At 43.2% G+C, this 19,960-nt stretch overlaps 1 protein-coding gene across 1 annotated transcript; it reads left to right on the forward strand.

Moving 5' to 3' along the window:
* The first annotated feature begins 3,567 nt into the window (after positions 1-3,567).
* On the forward strand, positions 3,568-18,826 carry SKIL (SKI like proto-oncogene). Its single transcript, XM_068200274.1, has 7 exons — positions 3,568-3,725; positions 4,646-6,566; positions 11,427-11,524; positions 12,917-13,158; positions 13,364-13,605; positions 14,635-14,859; positions 17,637-18,826. Exons 2-7 carry the CDS (start codon positions 5,460-5,462, stop codon positions 17,796-17,798), a joined length of 2,076 nt encoding a protein of 691 aa, XP_068056375.1. The 5' UTR covers positions 3,568-3,725; positions 4,646-5,459; the 3' UTR covers positions 17,799-18,826.
* Positions 18,827-19,960: the final 1,134 nt, after the last annotated feature.

Here is a 19,960-nt window from a genome sequence, read left to right on the forward strand (position 1 = left end):
ATGCCTTTCTCACCCTGCATTTACCAAACGTGTCTGAGAATGCAGGTTCTGCCCCAGCATCATTCCCCAGCCTCATGCTCATCTTGTCCTTTGGAAAAATACCATCCTTGGAGGTTCTGTCTTTCCTTCCAACACCAGTGATGAGACAAAGCAGTGAGGCATCAGTCCTCTGCAAAGAGATAGAAATCTTAAAGGAAAATACAAAATGCTACTTTAGCCTGCTTGTCCAAGGGCTCTTTCAGCTGGAGCTTGTACGTCATCTCAGCTGCCAGAGCTGGGATTTGGAGTTCAGAGCAACGCTCTCGTCTGCTGCACTTACTTCTGCATGATTTATTTCTTTGTTTCTTCAACTCCTCCCCTGCATTCTCAGATTTCTGACACAGAGGGTGATGGCACTTAGCTCATACCCTGCCACAGATGCAGTGGTTTAATTTCTGTATTTCAGTATCTTTTAAAAGAGATTTTGTCTTGCCTCTTAGCACGGGTGTGCGTCGGCAATCCTGGCGAGTGCTGCAGATGGCTGCATATCTTACATGCTTAACCTCCCCCCACGCACGCTCCCTGTTTCTGTTCAGTTGGGTGCCCAGCTGCTCTCGCCTCAGTCTGAGCAATTGTTTATGCTGAGGCACTCTATGGAGGAAGCTAATAGCTTGGATAATCTATACATACACTTGGTAAGTGCTAAGCAAGCGGCCTCACTTCATGGATGGTGTAAGGCATCGAAGCAACAGAGGTATCTGCAACTGACCACAGAATAATGATGTTTTCCTGGGAAGAGAGAAGGTAGGGATTGGAGCCCCTTTGAGAAAAAACAGATTTTACCATATCTTGCATTTTTTCACAGAGAGATCCCCCCATGGGTTTATTTATTTATTTTTTTCTGCTTATAATAAAGGGATCTGGGCTGAATACTTGAACGGTGGACTGTTACCATTTAATCACCAATAATCGAAGGCAGAGCAGTGTCTACGTCCCAGGTTTGTGCAGCTTTTGTGGGAGGTGGCTTTTTCAGGCATAAATGGAACCAGGAATCTCTTGTGTCCACGTTTTACTTCTAAGGATGAGTAAAGTGTCTGGGCTTACACTCCTCTTACATCAGAGGAATAGTTCAAGTCCTTTGTGAGCTGAAGTGTTTTGTGCACTGTCCCCACTGTGACTTGTCCTGCAGGATGTGGTGTCTGCCAAAATCTGTCGACTTTTTCTGCTTAAAACACCACCTGTAGTAGGATATCTATTTTACAAGAGTGAAACCTCCTATGACAAATTAGCTAAGAGTCTGAACTGTTACAACTTACTATTAAACATGACTACTAAAATGATTTTTTTCTTTAAAAAACACGATATAATCTCATCAGAGAAGAAAATGCACCGTCTTTGTTCGCAGTTAAATTGTGCTCTCCAGGGCATGGTTTATAGTTAAATTGTGTATCTTCAGGGACTGTGCACAGGGAAGTTTGAGAGCTTCCCCAGAGCCTCAGCACTTCTTGAAAATTCAGAGACTTTATTAATCAAAGCAAGATTCCTCCTGTGCTATTAGTGCACTTTATTTCTCCTTGCAAAGGTCTGTAACTCAGGTTTTAGTTGTGCAGTGTCTTCAGGACTGCTTTTCACAGTCCACAGTAGAAGTAGGCAGAGCTAACACCTTTTTTTAGACAATCCTCTACCTACAAACTTTGTCTTCCATCGCCTGATTATTGTAGCTCTATAGCAACACTATCATTACAGCACAATAGTTACCAGGATTTGTAACCTGAAATGGAACATTTCTGCAGCAGAACCTGAAAAAAAAATCAACAAATTAAACAATGCCACTGAATCCTAAGCTTCCATGACATCAGGAGGTCTAATAAAAGATGGAATATCTGCCTACATGTGTTGCCTTCCTCACAGGTATTGATCGGTCCAGCTGCAATGTTAGATGTTACATTTTCTTCAGTAAATTTGAAAGGGATTATGACATAGTGCATTTCACTGATTGGTATTCAAAAAGACTTTTTTTTTTTTTTTTTTAAATCAGGTCATAAAGTCCGAGAGGGTAAAGCAGACAGGAATGTTTAGAATGTCTAGACAATTCCCTCATAGGTTCGTATCTTTCAGAATCAGCTCCAAAAGCTGGTAGATTCAGAAATCTTCTTTAATTCTGCCACATTGTTGTGGCTTTTATCAGACCTTATATCTACTTAAGTACTAGGTGGGCGTTAAGTTAGTTAAGTAGTGGGTGTTAGTATTCTTTGCGAAAATGTTTGCTTTTCTTATAAAACCCTGATGGTTTGGGTTGGAAAAGGCCTTAAAGATCATTCCGATCCAAAGAAATTATAGATATTGTTGCAGATACCGCAACCGATGTGGTGGTTTGAGTGCGAGTTAAGAGGAGACTCGTGAAGCGGCTTTGCAGTGATGCTCAAGGGCCTCTCCATCAGCGACCCCCCCGCGCAGCCCAGAGCCAACCTGAGCATATCAAAGGTGCGAAATCAAGCATTAAAGAGCACCAAACGCCTCTCTCGGCAGCGAGGCAGGTTCTGTGGCCGTGCCGGAATCCTCCTGGCGCGGAAGGGATCTCGCCGGCCGCGGGCAGCGCTGGCCGGTGCTCAGCGGTGCCTGGTGGTTGTACAACTGCCCCATTTTCATGTGCTGTGCTTTGGTGCTCGCATCAAGATATGTAACTGTGTGGGATGAAAGGACACGGCAAACTGGATTGCGCCGTAATCCCAGCTGAAGCGCAAAGACGTAAACTGAAAAGCTTTGGGCCTCTTGCAGGCAGAAGAAACTTGCAATACATGAACGAGCCGTCCCCGAAGAGCATCTTGGCCGCCTCTCCGCGGTTTGATCATTTTGCTTCCCAAAATACCTCCTGCGCTTCCGCATCTCCCTGCGAGCCCGTGGCTGGCGGGAGCGGTCTGTGGCACTGCTCCGTGGACAAACCCCCTCACGCTGGCCCGCCTTCCCCGCGTCTCCCGTCCCCAGCAGTGGGGACCCTCGCTGGGGGACGGGCACTGTGAGACCCTTGCCGAGGGACGCTCTGTGAGGGACAGTCACTCAAGGACTTTCACTGAGGGGCCGTCAGTGAGGGAACCTCTTTGCGGGAGCCTCGCTGCGGGACAGTCACTAAGGGACAGTCACAGAGATCCTCTCGCTGGCGGCCTCTGCCCGCCGCCGTCGCGCCTCAGGCGAGCGACACGCCCGACAGCTCCCCGACAGCGCCTGGCCCTGCTGCCGCCCGGCTTTTTCCCCCTTCTGCCATGGCCGCTCTCCCTTCCCCCGCCCCAGCTGCCGCTCCGTTCCCGTCCCTCAGCCGGCCCCTCTCGGCCGCCGACGGGGGAACGGCGACAGGGCGGCGCGGGGCAGGGTCTGACCGGGCGGGCTGAGGGGAAGCCGGGCAGAAACAACACTTTTCCACGCACATTCACTTTTTAACGTATATGATACATATACATTTATTTATTTAACTTTTAATTTCTCTTCCTGCGCTTTCCCCGCGGGCGGCGGGGCGGGGGGGGGAGGCCGGGCCGCGTTTCCCGGCGCTGAGGCGGGGGAGGGGCGGGCGGGCGCTCCCGCCGCTGCCCCAGACAGTGGGCGGGGCCGGCGCGCGCCGCCGGCGGGTTCGTGCCCGCGCGCCGCCGCCGCCGCCGCCGCCGTCTCGGTCTCCGCAGTGAGGTCACGGGTGGGCGGCGCGAGCGCGGCGCCTGTTCCGCTCCCCGCGGCCGCCGGAGCCCCCGCGGCGCCGGGTGAGCAGCCGGGGAACTTACTGGGAACGGCGGGGAGCGGGGCGGCGGAGCCGTGGGGGAAGGGCGGGAGCGCCCGCCGGGGGATGGGAGGGAGCGGCGGCTGCGGAGAGGCGGCGCGGGGGCGGCGGGGAGAAGGGGAGCGGGGCGCCGGGGTTGGGAGCGGGGGAGGGACACGGGGGCGGCGGAGCGGCGCGGTACGGCTGGGGACAGCAGGTAGCCGGGCAGGGCGGAGGGGCGAGCCCGGCGGCGGGAGGGGGAAGGGCTGAGCCGTGCCCGGAGCGGGGCCGGCGGGGCCGGGGTGAGTCACGGCGCGGGAGGGAGCGGCGGCATGCGGCGTCCCGGGAGGGGCTGCGGGGCGAGGGGTCGGTGCCTGGGACGTGGGGGCCGGTGCCCGGCTCGCCGGAGCGCCCGTCCTTTCGGGCGGGCGCGCCGGGAGAGCCGCTCCGGACCGCCCCCTCCCCCGCCGGTACCGACCGTCGGTCGGGGGCTTGTCCCGGTGTCCCGCAAGTTACTGGGAAATGCACCCTGCCTCTGGCAGGGAATCCCAGAATGGGTTGGGTTGCAGGGGGCCTTAAAGCTCATCTCCTTCCAACCCCTCCCCCGCCGTGGGCAGGGATGCCTTCCACTATCCCAGGCTGCTCCAAGCCCTGTCCAGCCTGGCCTTGGGCGCTTCCAGGGATGGGGCAGCCACAGCTTCTGTGGGCAGCCTGTGCCAGGACCTCACCGCTATCACAGAGAATAATTTCTTCCTTGTATCAAATCAAAACGTTCCCTCTCTCAGTATAAAGCCATTCCCTCTTGTCGTGTGACTCCTGTCACACTTTTGCCCTTGTCAAAAGTCCCTCTCAGCTCTCTTGAAGCCCCTTTAGGTACAGAGCAAACTCTGGGATTGCTTGTGATCAGCCTTCTCTCTTTCACAGGTTATCAGGAAGGACGGGCAGAACTCTGTGCTAGCACACGGCATGCATCCAGCCCATGGCCTGGATCTCACCTCTATTACTAATAACTTGGGCTGGGAAAATTCTGACACACGCCAGTGACATCTGGGCGAAAGGTGACTCTCTAGGGACGTTCAGTTTTTGCCATCAATCTGGATCAGCCTTTAATTTCAGGATTTATTTGTGAACTGCCATAGTAGCTGTCACGGTAGTGGTGGTGAAATCATAAAGCTGGCAGCAAAATAAAGCAATCCCTTAAGATTGTGTTTGATCTCTGGGAGCTGAAAGTGCTGAATAAAATTTTCACACAACTTAAACTACGTTTTGGATCAGTTTCGTTGAGATTGACATTCTTCTAACTGAGCCCATTTTTCTATTTTAATATTTAAATAGAGACTTATTTGAAAAGACAGTATATTTTTAAAGGAAAAAAACGATTGAGGATGAACATGCATCAGCGCATCGTTTTTTACTAAATTGCTGGACAAGACTACTGTGCAAAGTAGTGGCTAGGGTATGAAGAAAACCTTTTGTATACATATTGCATTGGGATTTTTATATTATAAAATTGAACAAATAACTAAGAAAATAGTGTAACCTCTCCATTAGTAATTTTACAGTATTACATACAAAATGAGTTACAATTTTTACTCTTGGATGCCGAAGTAATGTTTTAGTGAAAGGAGAGTGCTTGGTGTACCTGAGGTAATCCAAGATCACATTAAACTATTTTTTATATGAAAAAGCAAGAAAATGCACATTCAGGACTGGCTTAATTAAAGCTCAGTGTTTAGCAATGGAAAACCCACAGATAAACTTCCCTCTAGGTCTGGTTTCAGACCAAAAAAGGAGCAGGATCCAAGAGGATGGGAGTCCTCCGCTGAAAAAAGCAATGACCGAAATGCATGGAAATAACAAAGTACAGGTAGTAATAAATAAATTGCCAACAATAAAGAAGGAAAACTTGGATGACTATGATGAAACTCCGGTGGAGGCTGATGGGGAAACCGCCAAGCCAAACAGTGCTTCACTATCTGAGCCTTTGAGTTTAAATCCAGGTTTGAAGCACACGTTGGCACAGTTCCACCTAAGCAGCCAGAGTTCGCTGGGTGGACCTGCAGCTTTCTCAGCTCGGTATTCCCAGGAAAGTATGTCACCCACTGTCTTCCTGCCTCTCCCATCGCCACAAATCCTCTCTGGTCCGCTGCTCATCCCTCCAGACAGCTCCACGGAACTCACGCAGACCCTGCTGGAGGGGGAATCCATCTCTTGTTTTAAAGTTGGAGGAGAAAAAAGACTTTGCCTGCCTCAAGTGTTGAATTCGGTTCTCCGAGACTTTTCCTTGCAGCAGATCAACACGGTGTGTGATGAGCTCTATATCTACTGCTCAAGGTGCACTTCCGACCAGCTTCACATTCTGAAGGTTTTGGGAATTCTTCCGTTCAATGCTCCGTCCTGTGGGCTCATTACGCTGACGGACGCTCAGAGACTATGCAATGCTTTACTGCGCCCTCGCACTTTCCCCCAAAGTGGCAGTTTCCTCCCTGGTAAGAACACCTTGGCCCAGCTGAAAGAGACTGGCAGTGCCTTCGAAGTAGAGCATGAGTGCCTGGGCAAGTGCCAGGGGTTGTTTGCACCTCAGTTCTACCTTGCCCCGGATGACCCGTGTATCCAGTGCTTGGAATGCTACGGGATGTTCTCACCCCAGACCTTCGTGATGCATTCTCACAGATCCCCGGACAAGAGGACCTGCCACTGGGGGTTTGAGTCGGCCAAGTGGCACTGCTACCTGCACATTAACCAAAAATACCTGGGCACATCAGAGGAGAGAGAGCTGAAGCATCTCTTGGAGGAAATGAAGGAGAAATTCAGCGAGAAAAATCAGAAAAGAACTCGGTCCAAAGTAAGTTCACCTGGTGTAATATTCCCAGATCTCTTTCAGCTCACATGTAAATACTTGTTTTAGAAGCGCATTACTTGGCTTTTCTAAGTGGGAATACTTGTCACATCAAGCCTAAGTTAAATCTGTGAGAGCTTCACCATGGAAATAACATTTCTCATTAAGACGGGTGGTAATTTCTTTCCTCTTTGGGCTGCAAGTAACCATTCAAGGTGGCTTGGCTTTGTTGGTTCTTGTTCTGTCCTAAAGTATACAGACTCTGGAAAATTCAGGCTATTGTGAAAATTTTCATTCTCCCATTTGACCTTTGAGTAGGTTTTATGCAGCGTGTGCTGCAGCAGCTGAGCAAAGCAGAAAGGAGCTTGAAAATCAAGTATTACAAATGAATTCTTCATTTGTTGTTTGTACTCCAGCAAGCACACGTGGGCTGGATGGCAACCTGGCTTGCTGGCCACCCATCTCATGACTTGTGTGCAGGGTAATGGTGCTTTGCTAAATGGCTGTTTAGAAGCCCAAAGTCTGCTTGTTCAGCAAGAGCTTTCTGTTTAAACCACTTGTGCAGTGAAATATGCCAAAAAGAGGGGGTTTTAAGCAGCCCAAGTAATGAGCTGTGGGCCGGTATCTTGACAATAGTTAATAATAGACATCTTATTTTTTTCCTAAAATACTGCTGCAAGTCTGTGCTGTGGTTCCAAAACACGGAGCTTATTTGTCCCTTGGAGAGCTTCTACTTTAAATAATTGGACAAGCAGCAGAGAAACATTAATATCATAGATGTTCCTATTCTTAGAAAGCACAATTTTGGGGTATAATTTAAACTTTAATAGGCTTTAAATGGTTTCTGCCCCATGACAGTTTCTTTTCAGTGTATTCAGTGTTTCTGTGTCTGTTTGATGGCTGCTGGTTTGATGATAAATCCATGTTGCCTGTTGGATGTTTTGTGGTGGATTTCAAAATAGCAGCAAGAGCAGTGCAGATGGTTGAGCCCAAAAAGGGGTGCTGTGAGCTGACAGCTTTCAGCACAAATTTCTGAAAAGTTGGTGTTGCAGGAAGGCTGACTGTAGTAACAGGTATTGTTACAGTGGTGCCAGTCTGCAGGAAGAGATTTTACCAGCAGATTCCCATGGAAGTCTGCAGTATGGCATGCTTCCACATGCTGAATTATTTGAAGATGCAGTCTCCTAGCAGAGAGACTTTGCTTTTCGACTGATAAAGACATGTCAGTCTTTATTCTTGCAATGCCAGTGTAGGAAATGGACTACAGCATGGTGGATGCATCAGTGTAAATAGTTTTCCATGTTCACACCTATAAATGCTGCTTCTCTTCCCACGGCAGCAGATTTCAGACAATGAGATCTTTCAGTTTCCTGTGCAAAGATGAAAAAAACCCAGCCGAAAAGAGCAGTGGCAGTAATTTGGACTGGACTGGTGCAAATGAAATTGTAAAACTTTCTGCAGTCTCCTGTTGCAGACCTGTGTAGTTCTTTCTTACAAAGCAATGTATGAAACCAGAGTCAGAAGCTGTGAAAACCTGAGCAAAGTACAATGGTGGGGGAGGTTTTGGTGGTTTTTTTTGTCCTGTGGATATTCATCTGGGAAGTACAAAAGAGTAAAAGAGTTTAAGAGGGCAGTGCTGGAGTACAGTTTCTCTTTCCTTGTCCTGGGGGAGCTTAGGCTGCTTCAGAGAATCACAGAATGGTTTAGGTTAGAATGGACCTTAAAGATCATCTCATCCCACCCCGCTGGCCTGGACAGGGGCACCTTCCACTAGCCCAGATTGCTTACGGCTCCATCCAGCCTGACCTTGAACAGCTCCAGGGATGGAGCAGCCACAACTTCTTTTGCTCATTTCTGTGTTGTGGGAGAGGTATCAGGTACAACACATTCCCTTTCCTTACACTCCTAAGGGAATTTATGTGCAGGATGTGCTGTTTGCTGTTCTGTCACCTCCTCACCACCTTTGCTGAGTCAGTCCTCAGAAGTGCTGACACATCCTTTGGTTGTCTTGGAGGATCCAGGAAGAACAGTTGCCCTTGGCTAGGTCTTTCCCCATGTAGTAATAATGAATTAATTAAATCCCACAGTCTTTGGAGCATCCTAGATGCCATGCTTTGCCTTTCTTAACATTTCACTCCGAGTTTATTCACCTCACAGTGCAAATACACTTTTGTTTCAATATTTTAAGAGCAAAGTACTCTTGAGTTTAATTCCTTTCTGTTCTTTGTGCTAACAAGAAAGCTGTAAGCTGTGTGCTTGATTGTCATAATTTTCTGTGGAGTTCTAGACTGCAGTGCAACATCCACCTGCTCTTCATGGAACAGCTGTCACCGAGTCTCTGCTGGTTCCTGTGCTGACAGATCCTTGTTCCCTTTGACTTTGCGACAGTTTCCCATCATCTCTGCCCTAAAACTCTGCCTTGCTTCTCAGGCTGATTCCTTGAGCTGATCCTGGTCACAGTGTGTGGGGGAAATCTCACAGTGTGGGGCTTTTATAAATCCAATCTCTGCTAAAACTACTGGCTTAATGATTACACTGAAATCATTACTTACCTATATTTATTTTTTTCCTTAAAGAACAGCTTTGTCCAGCTAGCCTTAAAGAAAAAGAAGTAATTTTTCATGTAACCCTTTTGAATAGTTTGAGTAGAAGGAATTCAATTCAACTTGTTGTGTTTACAGAATTATTTAAGAGCATCTAAAATAAACAAATTGTTGGGTAATGAAATAGATATATATATATAGTGGTCATATATATATATACACACACACACACATATATATATATATATACACACACATATATATAGATATATAGATATATATATATACATATATACATACACACACACACATATATATAGATAGTGGTATCTATACATATATATATATATGTATGTATAGATATAAAAATATAAATAGATGCCTTATTTCATTTACCTGAATGGTGAGGGAAGAATCCTGTTAGAAAAAGACTTCATTTATTTATGGTAATATTTAATTTTCTTTCCTAAGTAAAAATTTGATTGCATGCTGTGAGAGTCATTTGCAAGATTCACACTAAAGGGTAGACAGTAAATTCAGTTTCCACTTGAAATAGGTAAAAAAAAAAAAGGGCAAAAATCTGACCTAGTAATTTGAAAATAGAGATAACCTGATAATTTCATATGTAAATATATAAGCCTGTTAAAATGTGAGTCCTGAAATATGGACGAATGTGATCTGAAGCTAAAATCAGATCACTGCATACTAGCTGCAGTATAAGTAGATGATATGTGATTATTTAAATTATTTGAATGATCTGAGTAAGTAGAAAAAACTTGGCAAGTGTCAGGTTGAGGCCATTTTTCTAGAGATTATTCAAATCTTTTTTTATCTAAAGTCTTTTTATGACTTTACAACTCCAGAGCCTCTCTTCCTTGTGCCCTCCCTTCCTTTCTGTCAGTGTTGGGACTGCAGGGGTGGAGTTGAATTCCAGTTTCATTGTGAGAGCTGAGTTTTGTGGGGTGGGAGTTTGGGTCAGAGTGGGGCAGGTGGGGTTTGCTCCCTGCCAGGGTCGGGGCTGTTGGGTTGTGCAGACCACGGCTCAGGTCACAGCCAGGGATGAAGTTCTCTAGAGGTTTATTCCAGGGTGTGTAAATACAAACCTTTCTGATAATATAGCACATAAGAAGTTGTGGAGATATTAGAACACTAGATAAAGGTTTCAGTAGAGGATTATGTAACTTTTTTAGCTTCATGGGCTTTTTTTTAATTGAGCAGTTTGTGGAAGGGACTGCATCTGGCTGGAATGATGTTAACTTACGTTGTAGCAGCCTGCATGGTGCTAGGCTTTGGATTTGTGGCTAAAACTGGCTAACATACCAATGTTCTGGTTACTGCAATAAAAACAGGGATAGAAGGAGGAGAAAGAGGGTTCGGCATCCAAGGTGGAGGTTGTTTGAGGGTGGCTGGGCAGTTGTCTGAGGGAGGGACTGAGCCATGTCCTTTGCTTCACTTGTGCTTTTCTCTTCCCTTCACCTCTCAAACGAACTTTATCCTGATCCAGGAGCTTTCTTGCTCTTTTTCCCTTCCATTCCCTGGGGATGGTGCTGAGGGAGCAGCTCTGTGGGTGCATGGCAGCTGCCTGGGGTCAGCCAACCACACCCTACCCAAAACCCCACGTCCCAAGGCTGTTCTAATACAGTGAAATTAAGAGCGACTTTGCAGGGGAGCACCAAGTATCACCAGGAATTTTAAGTAAAGAGTAGTTCCAAAAACATTTCTTGAGATACACAGGACAAGAATTGCTTTCCAAATGCAAAATACACAGAAGTTTGTAAGATTATATACTCTGAGTAAATTTTGTTTGCCACTGCAAAAGGAACGGCATTTTCATGTTACTGGGAACAGCTTTGCCTGCTTGTGTAATAAAAATTTGTGATGACTGAAGAAAGTTCTGTCCCTGGAATACCAGCACACTGTTCCATTTCATTTTGAAATAAAGTATCTGGCAGGTGCTTACTTTATATAGACACATTATTACAAAATGCTCCTACAACGTTCTGGGAATCCTAGCTTCTACTTTCTGTTTCTCCCAAGCTTGTTTAGTAGAGTTTTTGGAAACTCAGCAGAACTTTTTAGATAGGTCTGTAAAGACATTTTCTGTTAATTTCACTGCTCTTTTGCCCACAGTGGTAAATTGGAGATCAAAGAAAATTCTGTGGCTTGCATCACTCTGCGTCTTTGCCAAAGACACCCCATTTTCCAGTGCCCCTGTTTCTCTGGTGTATTAATGGTGTAAATGCCATTTCTCTGAGGAGTGTTTATGAAAATGTAAATAACCTGTATCCATGTTTCAATTATTAGATTATTTGCTTTCCTTTAGGCAGAGCCACAGCAGAACCTGGAATTATCACAGTGGTATCCAGTTATAAAGCAAGAAGCAGAAACTGATCCTCAACCACCTTCTTTTTTCCACCCCAGGTAAATTGAGTTTCCTATGTAGAACTATAAGCACTGTCAAGTATTCAAATACTTTTGGCTATTTAGGGATAATTCAAACTGAAAAAAATGTATTTGCAACCAGAGCTGTTAGGAAAACTCTTCAGGTATCACACAGGAATGATTTAACCCTAAATTTTTATGCATTTCTTATGTAAATACTAATGAACTGCTTGTGAGTGTCTTATGGTATAGGACTCAAGCTATGACCTGTGGGTGTTCTTCAGCAGGCAATACAATTGAAATGTAATTAAAATTTCCCCTTTCTTAGTAGAAATGACAGAGGTAACTTTTGATCTTTCACATTGTAATACAATGCATGCATGTGGAAAGCTGCACAGGGCCTCTTTACCATGAGGACAACTTAATTTCCTTTCAGAAAAGACTTCCAAGAGGTGTTTGGGGGCTTTCTTCCACAGTGGAACAAGGGCTGCAGCTGAATTGTCTGAGGGTTGGTTTCCTGGTTTTAGAAACCAAGTGCATTTCCTTGACTCCTTACCCAATTTGTCACCTGCAGCAGCGAGGGAGGTGGCTTTTCTTGATACTCCTCTTGCCCTCACCCTCTGTGGTTGCACAGGTCCTGAATTTGGGTCAGGGCAGACCCTTTTTGGTGCACACACATCACACTGCTTCACAAGCCAAGAAGGGAGTGGAGGAACTTCTGTGATGGGCCCTCACGTCGTGTTTCTGCCAGTGCCTTCCTTCAGAACCAGGAGGAAGGGAAGTGTTGAAGGCAGCAGTTGAACTCCAGGGACAGTGGTCATCTTGCCCCTGACCTGAACACACCTGGGGCTCTCTTCCCTCTGTGCTAGGCTGAGTGGTGAGCTGAGGGAGGGACACAGGGATGTTCCCTGGAGTCCAGGAGCTGTGAAAATCCAAACGGGCAGCTCAGTGTACTTGGGAAGGAAGGTCCGGCATTGGTCTCGGATGTGCCCCAGGACTGTCAGAACACAGCTTTGTTACTTAAGTGAGGTGCTCGTTCCCACTTCACTGATCACCTCCCCATCCTCCATTGCTAATATAAGTATTATGAAAATGAGGGAGAGTCTGGATTCAGTGGCATTCTAATTTCACTCTTTGCATTTAAATGAAGTCTTGATATGATTTACTGTAATTTTTTTTAATCAGCAATGTTTGGAAAATCTACTTGTTTGATGGCCTCAAAACCTTATCTAGATAATCTACTCAGCAGAGATTAAGTGGGTTGTTAGGCTTTCCTTTTGCATAGGAAAAATTTAAAAAGGATGTGCTTATTTTTCAGTGATGCTTTCACAGTTTGAACTCATGTTAAATTAAACTTACTGCTCTCAACCAGCCATCATTTATTATGTCTTACCTTTCACTATGAATTTTACTCTTCTGCTGTTTTTTCAGTTACTACCTTTACATGTGTGATAAAGTGGTTGCCCCAAATGTGTCTCTTGCATCTCAATATAAAGATGTTGCAAAAACAACGGTAAAACCTTCAGAAGTTAATAAATCCTCACCTGGGCAGTCAGAGAAGAAGCTCAGTAGTGGAAAGCACAAAAAAGCTGCCTCCTATCCAGAGCTTTCTCTTGAAGAACAGGAAAAAATTGACTTGAAAACTGGGGTGGAGCAGCCAAATAAACGTTTAGGTGAGTAGTGAAAATTACATTGAAGGCTTTGCTTTTTATACCATGGAATTTTGGAAAGCTTTACACTGAGCTAGAATTTTGTGATGTCGCTTCAGGTTTCCAAAAATTCCTTCCACCTTTTTGTAATCACAGTTTTCTTTGCATTTTTTTCACTCTGGAAGTTGAACTTTCTGTGATTATTGTTCTCTTGTTTTTTCCTGTGTAGATCCTCCTGTGTCATCTTGTTCTGCAAGAGGTGCAAAGTCTGAGCGCATTTCTTCCAAAATCCCCAGAGACTCTGGCCGTGGTGAGGGAGGTGCTGATGCACGAACCTTGTCCCCCACGCTCATGAAGGACATCAGCTGTGAGGATGACAAGGGAAGGATCATGGAAGAAGTCATGAAAACCTACATCAAGCAGCAGGAGAAGCTGAACACGATTTTGCGGAGGAAGCAGCAGCTCCAAATGGTACAGTGGCAGTCTGAGTGCATTTCCCCCTGGGCAGCAGGGAGCTGGTGTGGGCTTGCTGGCTCCACATCAACATCACATCATTTAGACTGCAACATTCAGAAACACCAGAGCACACAGATCATCTTTCTCTCAGCTTAAATCCAGACACCAAATCTTGAATATCCCTTATGCTCATGAGTTTTGAGCCCACTAATAAGTGGTGTCTCTTCAGTTTGCAGCTGTTGGGTCCAAGCAGCTCCTGCTTTTGCTGTATGCTCTAAAATTTCTCAGTTTTCAGGGTTTTAAAGATGCAGATATCGGTATTCTAGGAGTGGTCTTATCACTGCCATGTATAAAAAAGAACACCATTTTCCTATTCCCATTTGCTAAGCCGTGCTTTTAGGGATTTTATTTTTAGTGTTTTCTTTAATAATGGATTATTTTAGAAGCTGGTGTTCATTTGTGACATTTCTGTTTTCTGAATTCAGTGAAATGCCGTCTTTGCTTCTTGCATCCTTGGAACAGACCTAATATTTTAATTTATTTTATTTTAATTTAAATGTTAATCTCAGAATCTAGGAGATCAAGTAGGGTGCTAGAGCTGCTACTTTAAAGTTGTTCTGCTGTTGGAGGTAAAGCTTGTAGATAAGTTTTAAAAAAATATGAGTTTAAAAATATCAAAATGTCAGTGGACAAAGAAATCAAACACTTCATTTTGTTTTCTGATGCTACAATTCTTGCACCTTCAAAGTGTATTTTAGTGAATCGATGCTGCTGCTTCCTGAGGTTCACTGCTGGAAATGCAAATTTGTTTCTGAAAGTTCCATGTACTTGGAAGTAGAATTAATTTCTTAAAAATTAGATGCATGTTACAGAATTCCATGCTGTCATTGATAATTAGATAAATACCATTATCAGACTGTTGTTATTGATTGTTGCAAGTGGTCTTTTTGGCCTCACTGGTTCCAGAAACACTTTTAAATTGAGGTTTTTTTACTTTCCTGGTGTTGGAAGGAAGGAGTACGTGATCTTGATCTTTCTTTACAGGAAGTGGAAATGTTAAGCAACTCTAAAGCTATGAAGGATCTGACTGAAGAGCAGCAGAATTTACAAAAAGAACTCGAGTGTTTGCAAGCAGAGCATGCACAAAGAATGGAAGAATTTTATTTTGAGCAGAGAGACTTGGAGAAGAAACTGGACCAAGTGATGAAGCAAAAATGTAGCTGTGACTCCAATTTGGAAAAAGATAAAGAAGCTGAATATGCAGCACAGGTGAGAAGGGAAGGTGTATTTCAAACAAAACATGTTTAGTGTATCAGGAAATTGTGAAGGTGTTGTTCAGCCACCTTAAGGTTTCGTTTTCTCTGTGTGTTCTGACACCACAGACAGATACCAAAGTAGGGCAGTGACAGCAATATTTATTTTCCTGTTCCTTGATTGAAACTGAGGTAGAATGTAACTTACAGAAACATATGATCTTATTGATGAAATATTTAACATGAGGTCTGTTACATCCTCATTTAAAATAAATTCTCTTTTTAATGTATATAGGCTTGCCCATGATACAGACTTAAACATTATTACTATTTTATTAAAAAAAAAAAAAAAACAGTTCCAAACCTCTGAGCCTTCTTTTTGTCAGATTAGCAGCATACCTTGCTGCTCCTCATGTTCCTTGCTGGTAGAACCTTCTGCAGTATCTGATAAGACCCTTCTGGGCCCTACCAAAACATTTGGCCAAGAGTGTTCTTGGAAATGAAAATCATATTGGTGTCTCTCATTCTTGCCTTTTGGATTCATATGTCAAAACCTATGGAGTTGTTTTTTCCTTTCACTTTCCTTTTAGTTTTACTAGCGCTTCTTTATGTTGGAGGTTATTCCAATGTGAAAAAATATAGTTAATGATAAAGGGAACCTTGGGATGCCCCTTTTAAAAATCAGCTGAAGTTATGATTAATTTTTTTATTTTGCATATCACAGAAAACTAGTCTTAACAGGCTCATTTTTAAAGTGAACGAAATCTAAAACTTGAGCTCAGCAGGGCTCTGTGGTCCTTTGTTCACAAGTGTGTATATTTCCTGTTCTGACTGACTCAAACTGAGAAACAGGCACTACTTGAGAGACAGGTTTTGGTATTTTTGGTGAGTAGGGCAGAGACTCGCATTGTAAATCCTTCTCATGAATTTAATTTCATGACATCCCACTCCACTGATTCCTGGCCTTTGCTGCCAGAAATAATCCTCTCTGACTAAGGCCTGATTTACTAAACATCTGGTACAAGCCCTGTTAGTGCAAGTAACAACGTGTTCTAATTTAGGGAGATCATCATGTACAGCATGTTTTATAGGCTTGTGCAGCTTACTCCCTTTGGAGGCTGAAAACTGTGGATTGTTCACAAAGGAGATTGGTTGTGTGTTCCTTTTGAAGTTAGACTTTGAAAACTGCATACCTTCCTTGTGTAAAAGTTTGCTCTGTTATTACCTCTGTGGTAGATCTATTCACAATGTATAATTAGAACCTTTTTTTTTTTTCTATTTATCACATCTTGCAGTAGATTCTGGTTCCAAGAAGCACCAGAGTTAAACAGAGGTCTTGGTAACAGAGAACTTCTCCAAGCTGTGTATACAGCATTTTAAAAAAGCCTTAATCTGATGTGCTCTTGAAGCAGTTGCCCAGGCTGCCTTTTTTGTCTGAGAACTGTGGACTGGGAGGAACTCTCCTTGTGCATTAAACAGAATTAAGAATTTGGTATTTGCAGCTTGCTCTTCTCCTTTCTAGGCCTGTCTGAATATGCACTGTCCTGTCCCCCTTTTTGACTTCTTTATTGCAACAGTTGCTTCACCCTGTCAGTCACAGAAGGGCAGAATAACCAGTCCTGGAACCTTTCCTTAGGGCTGGAAATCAAAGCCACAGGCGTGTTGCAGCATGCAGGCAGTGGGCACTGTTGCACTGCAGCACTCACTGCATCACTTGTGCAGTCAGGACTTGCAGTAACAGCCTGTTGCTGGCTAAGAACTGCTGGAAGTATTGCTGGTTAAAGAAGTGGGGATGAAATGTGGTGTTTCTCTACAACCAGCACAGCCATTCCTTCACACGTGGTCTGTAGCAGTTGGTGAACACCAGTAATACCCTTTGTATTCCTGCTCTTTCCTTCTCGTGAGCTGTCTTCCTAATTCTCAGTGAGGGGGATGCTTAGTGATGATGTTCCTCAGGTACATACCTGTAATTATAAAGGCAAATGGGTTTTTTTACATGGAGTGAGGTCTTTTAGTAATAAATAACGCCTAGATCAATGGGAGAGAGAATAGCTGCTTTCCAGTCTCCTCCATTTTTTAACTGCTGGTAGTATACTATAAGCAATAAGGAACTTTCTCACACTTGAAAAGATGTTTCCAGATGTCCCTGTAAATAATTTTGGTGACATTCCAGCAAGTTTAAGCCTTGCTGTATTCCAAAGAGGAAGAGAATACTTAATTTCAATGTTTAAACATAAAATATATCACAAAAACATTTGTGTGGACTCAGGTTTATATTTGAACACACACACACACACACAGATGGTTATGTTCAAGATTTTCTGAATATTTAATTTATACTAAGGAATATCCGAAAAAAGTGTTTTTGCTTTTGTTTCTTTAGAATTACATTCAGGCTTTGAAATAAAGAAGTAGTATATTGTCAGGTAAGAGAAGTGGACTTGGAAATTAAAAAATGCAGTTTGTTCTGGGGTTTGTGACACATTCACTGCAAACATCATCACAATTTTTCCCAACAGATTCTGTGTGTTATTGACAGTCCGGTGTGACAGTTCATATAGATACAACTTACATGCATTTAAAAATCAGATTTTCTCATTTTTTTAATTATAGTATGATGTTTGTGCAACTTTGCACATTGACATTGTTTGCTAATGGTGTAGCAGGTAAGTGATAACTTCATAACTGCATCATTCTGGTGGACTGGAATACTTGGGTGCATAGAGTGGCCACCTGTGACCCTTTGATGTTTGCTAAAGTTTACTTTGCCTCTGTGTCTCTTGTGTTTCACAGCTGGCAGAGTTGAGGCAGAGGTTGGATCATGCAGAGGCAGATAGACAGGAGCTCCAGGATGAACTGAGACAGGAACGAGAGGCCCGGGAAAAGTTGGAGATGATGATAAAGGAATTGAAGCTACAGATCCTGAAATCTTCGAAAAATGGGAAAGGAAAATAGAAATTGGAAGAGGAAGCACGACTGTTGTCCTTCAAACAGGGTGTTTTGGTTTTCATGATTGTGAACAATTTTTGTGTGCTGAGAAAAAGTGTTCTCTATGGATTTCTATTTCCCAGACAGGTCCAGATCAAGATATACATAGATATAAGTAAATAGAGATAGACATTTTTAGATTTTCCTAGCCAATGAAAATCTGCATTGATTTGTACTGGTGTTTTTTCAAACAATGAAAAATACAAAACTCTTGATTTAGAGTGACCAGTTTCTGTCTATTTCTAATGCAGTCTTAAGGACTCTACACCTTTTAACATTGTCTGTTAAAACATATGTGGGTATCTTTATTTTGCTATCAATTGCACATCCAGTTATAAAAGTACATGAAAATATCCTCAATTCTTCAAGGTCTTAAATAGTTTGGGTTTCGGTATTCTTGAACTGAGGAAAGCAAAGGCAGCTTTTTGTCTGTAAGGCAGAGCTCAAAATTGCCACAACTGATTGATGGTTGAGTATCAAAAGTGATTTACCAGCATGAGTTTTTCCCATAATTTCATTATGTGAAGTCAGCTGATCTTTTCTGTATTGTCTATTTAACAACTCATTATCAATCTAAGGAGTGTTAGAGCCAGCACTTGCTTGCTCTGCTGGAAGAGGAAAACATTAGGGGTTGTTTTTTTTTTTTTTTGTTTTGTTTTGGTTTTGTGAATTAAAAAATTTGCAATTACAGTGGAATCTTGGGAAGTTAAAAATTCACAAGTTTTCTTCTGTTTTCTTCTAGTACATATGAAAGAAACATTAATAAAAGGCTTAAAGGTGGGGCTTTTCCTTTTAGAAACTGAGAAAGCTTCACTTAACTGTTTTTCAGATATGAATGCTTTCAACAAAAAGAATATTTATTAAGGAATATGTATTAATTTCTTCAGTGCCCTAAGCCTCTACACTTTGAGCTTCTTGCCAACTTGTGGATTTTTCTTTCATTGCATACAACAGGCCTTAACTGACATTGTGATCATAGCTTAAAATATAAAATTCTGCGGTATGGCACTTTGAAAAATCATTTTGATAGTCTCTGTATTTGAATGGCATGGTAGGGTTACCATGAATTAAGAAAATACAGCATGTTTGTTAAGCTATAACATTGGGAAATGTGTAATTGTACAGAATTATTGTTTTATGTATATATATAATGTCTGAATACTTCTGAAGTCTGGTTCCTAGTGGGTTAAATGCATGGCTAAAGTTGGATGAAGAAAAACGTTTTGCACTTCTCTCCAAAAAATTGGATACAGCTGGCAGATGTCAGCTGGTCATGTCAGTGATAGGAATATTTTAGTAATTCTAGTGTTTCACAACATAATTTTCACTTGTACTTTTAGTTTCTGGTTTTGAGGTATTAAGTTTAATATTCTCTTAATAATTCAGTTAATTTTGGATGAAACCACTAGTAAAATCCTACATTGATTTCTTTTTTCCCTCCTCAATGAGTAAAACTGAAAAATCTTTTTTGTTTCTCTGTTAGTGATATAACAAGAATGAATATCACAGAGAAATATAAAATTGCACATATCTTTAAATTGAATGAGAAATGAGGTGATAAAATAAATGTCACAGAGTCATAGGATGATTTTATAATGACTGTACAATTTTGTTTATGAGCTCTGTGTCATATTTACACTGACAATGTTAGATGAAAACAAAAGAAAATTTCTTTGTCAGTATTGAGAATCATAGAATGGTTTGGGTTGGAAGGGATCTTAAAGATCATCTAATTCCACCCCCTCCTGGAAAAGAATACCAGGATTATATTTTTCTCTTCTTCAGCTCCCATCTCCAAATTTTTCCTTTGAAAAAAAAACCTAGGGAAAAAAAAAAGGAAAAAAAAAACTGGAAAGGAAAAGGCCTATCTTTGCAGCTTGGTTTGGAGGGAAAGGTGCTGACTAAATGGTTCTGGCTGTGTGTGCACCTCTTGCTTTGGAAACAAAACAAAACAAAACAATGTTTTGTTGTCCAGCCGCCAGACCCGTGGGCACAGGCAGAGCAGGCAGGGGGATTGCTGGAGGAGCGATGGCTGGCGAGCAGAGCTTCAGGCTGTGCAGTGGCATTGGCAGATCCCGTGTTGGATGGGCTGGGAATGGGCAAGTGCCACCTGGGTGCTGCCGGAGGAC

The sequence above is a fragment of the Anomalospiza imberbis genome, chromosome 10 (genome assembly GCF_031753505.1).
Source record: "Anomalospiza imberbis isolate Cuckoo-Finch-1a 21T00152 chromosome 10, ASM3175350v1, whole genome shotgun sequence".
NCBI classification, from domain to species: domain Eukaryota; kingdom Metazoa; phylum Chordata; class Aves; order Passeriformes; family Viduidae; genus Anomalospiza; species Anomalospiza imberbis.

Coding starts and splice junctions, on each gene's coding strand:
- SKIL (XM_068200274.1), top strand. CDS start 5,460: ATGGAAAACCCACAGATAAACTTCCCTCTAGGTCTGGTTTCAGACCAA. Junction 6,567..11,426: donor AGAAAAGAACTCGGTCCAAA/GTAAGTTCACCT, acceptor GCTTTCCTTTAG/GCAGAGCCACAGCAGAACCT. Junction 13,606..14,634: donor GGAAGCAGCAGCTCCAAATG/GTACAGTGGCAG, acceptor CTTTCTTTACAG/GAAGTGGAAATGTTAAGCAA.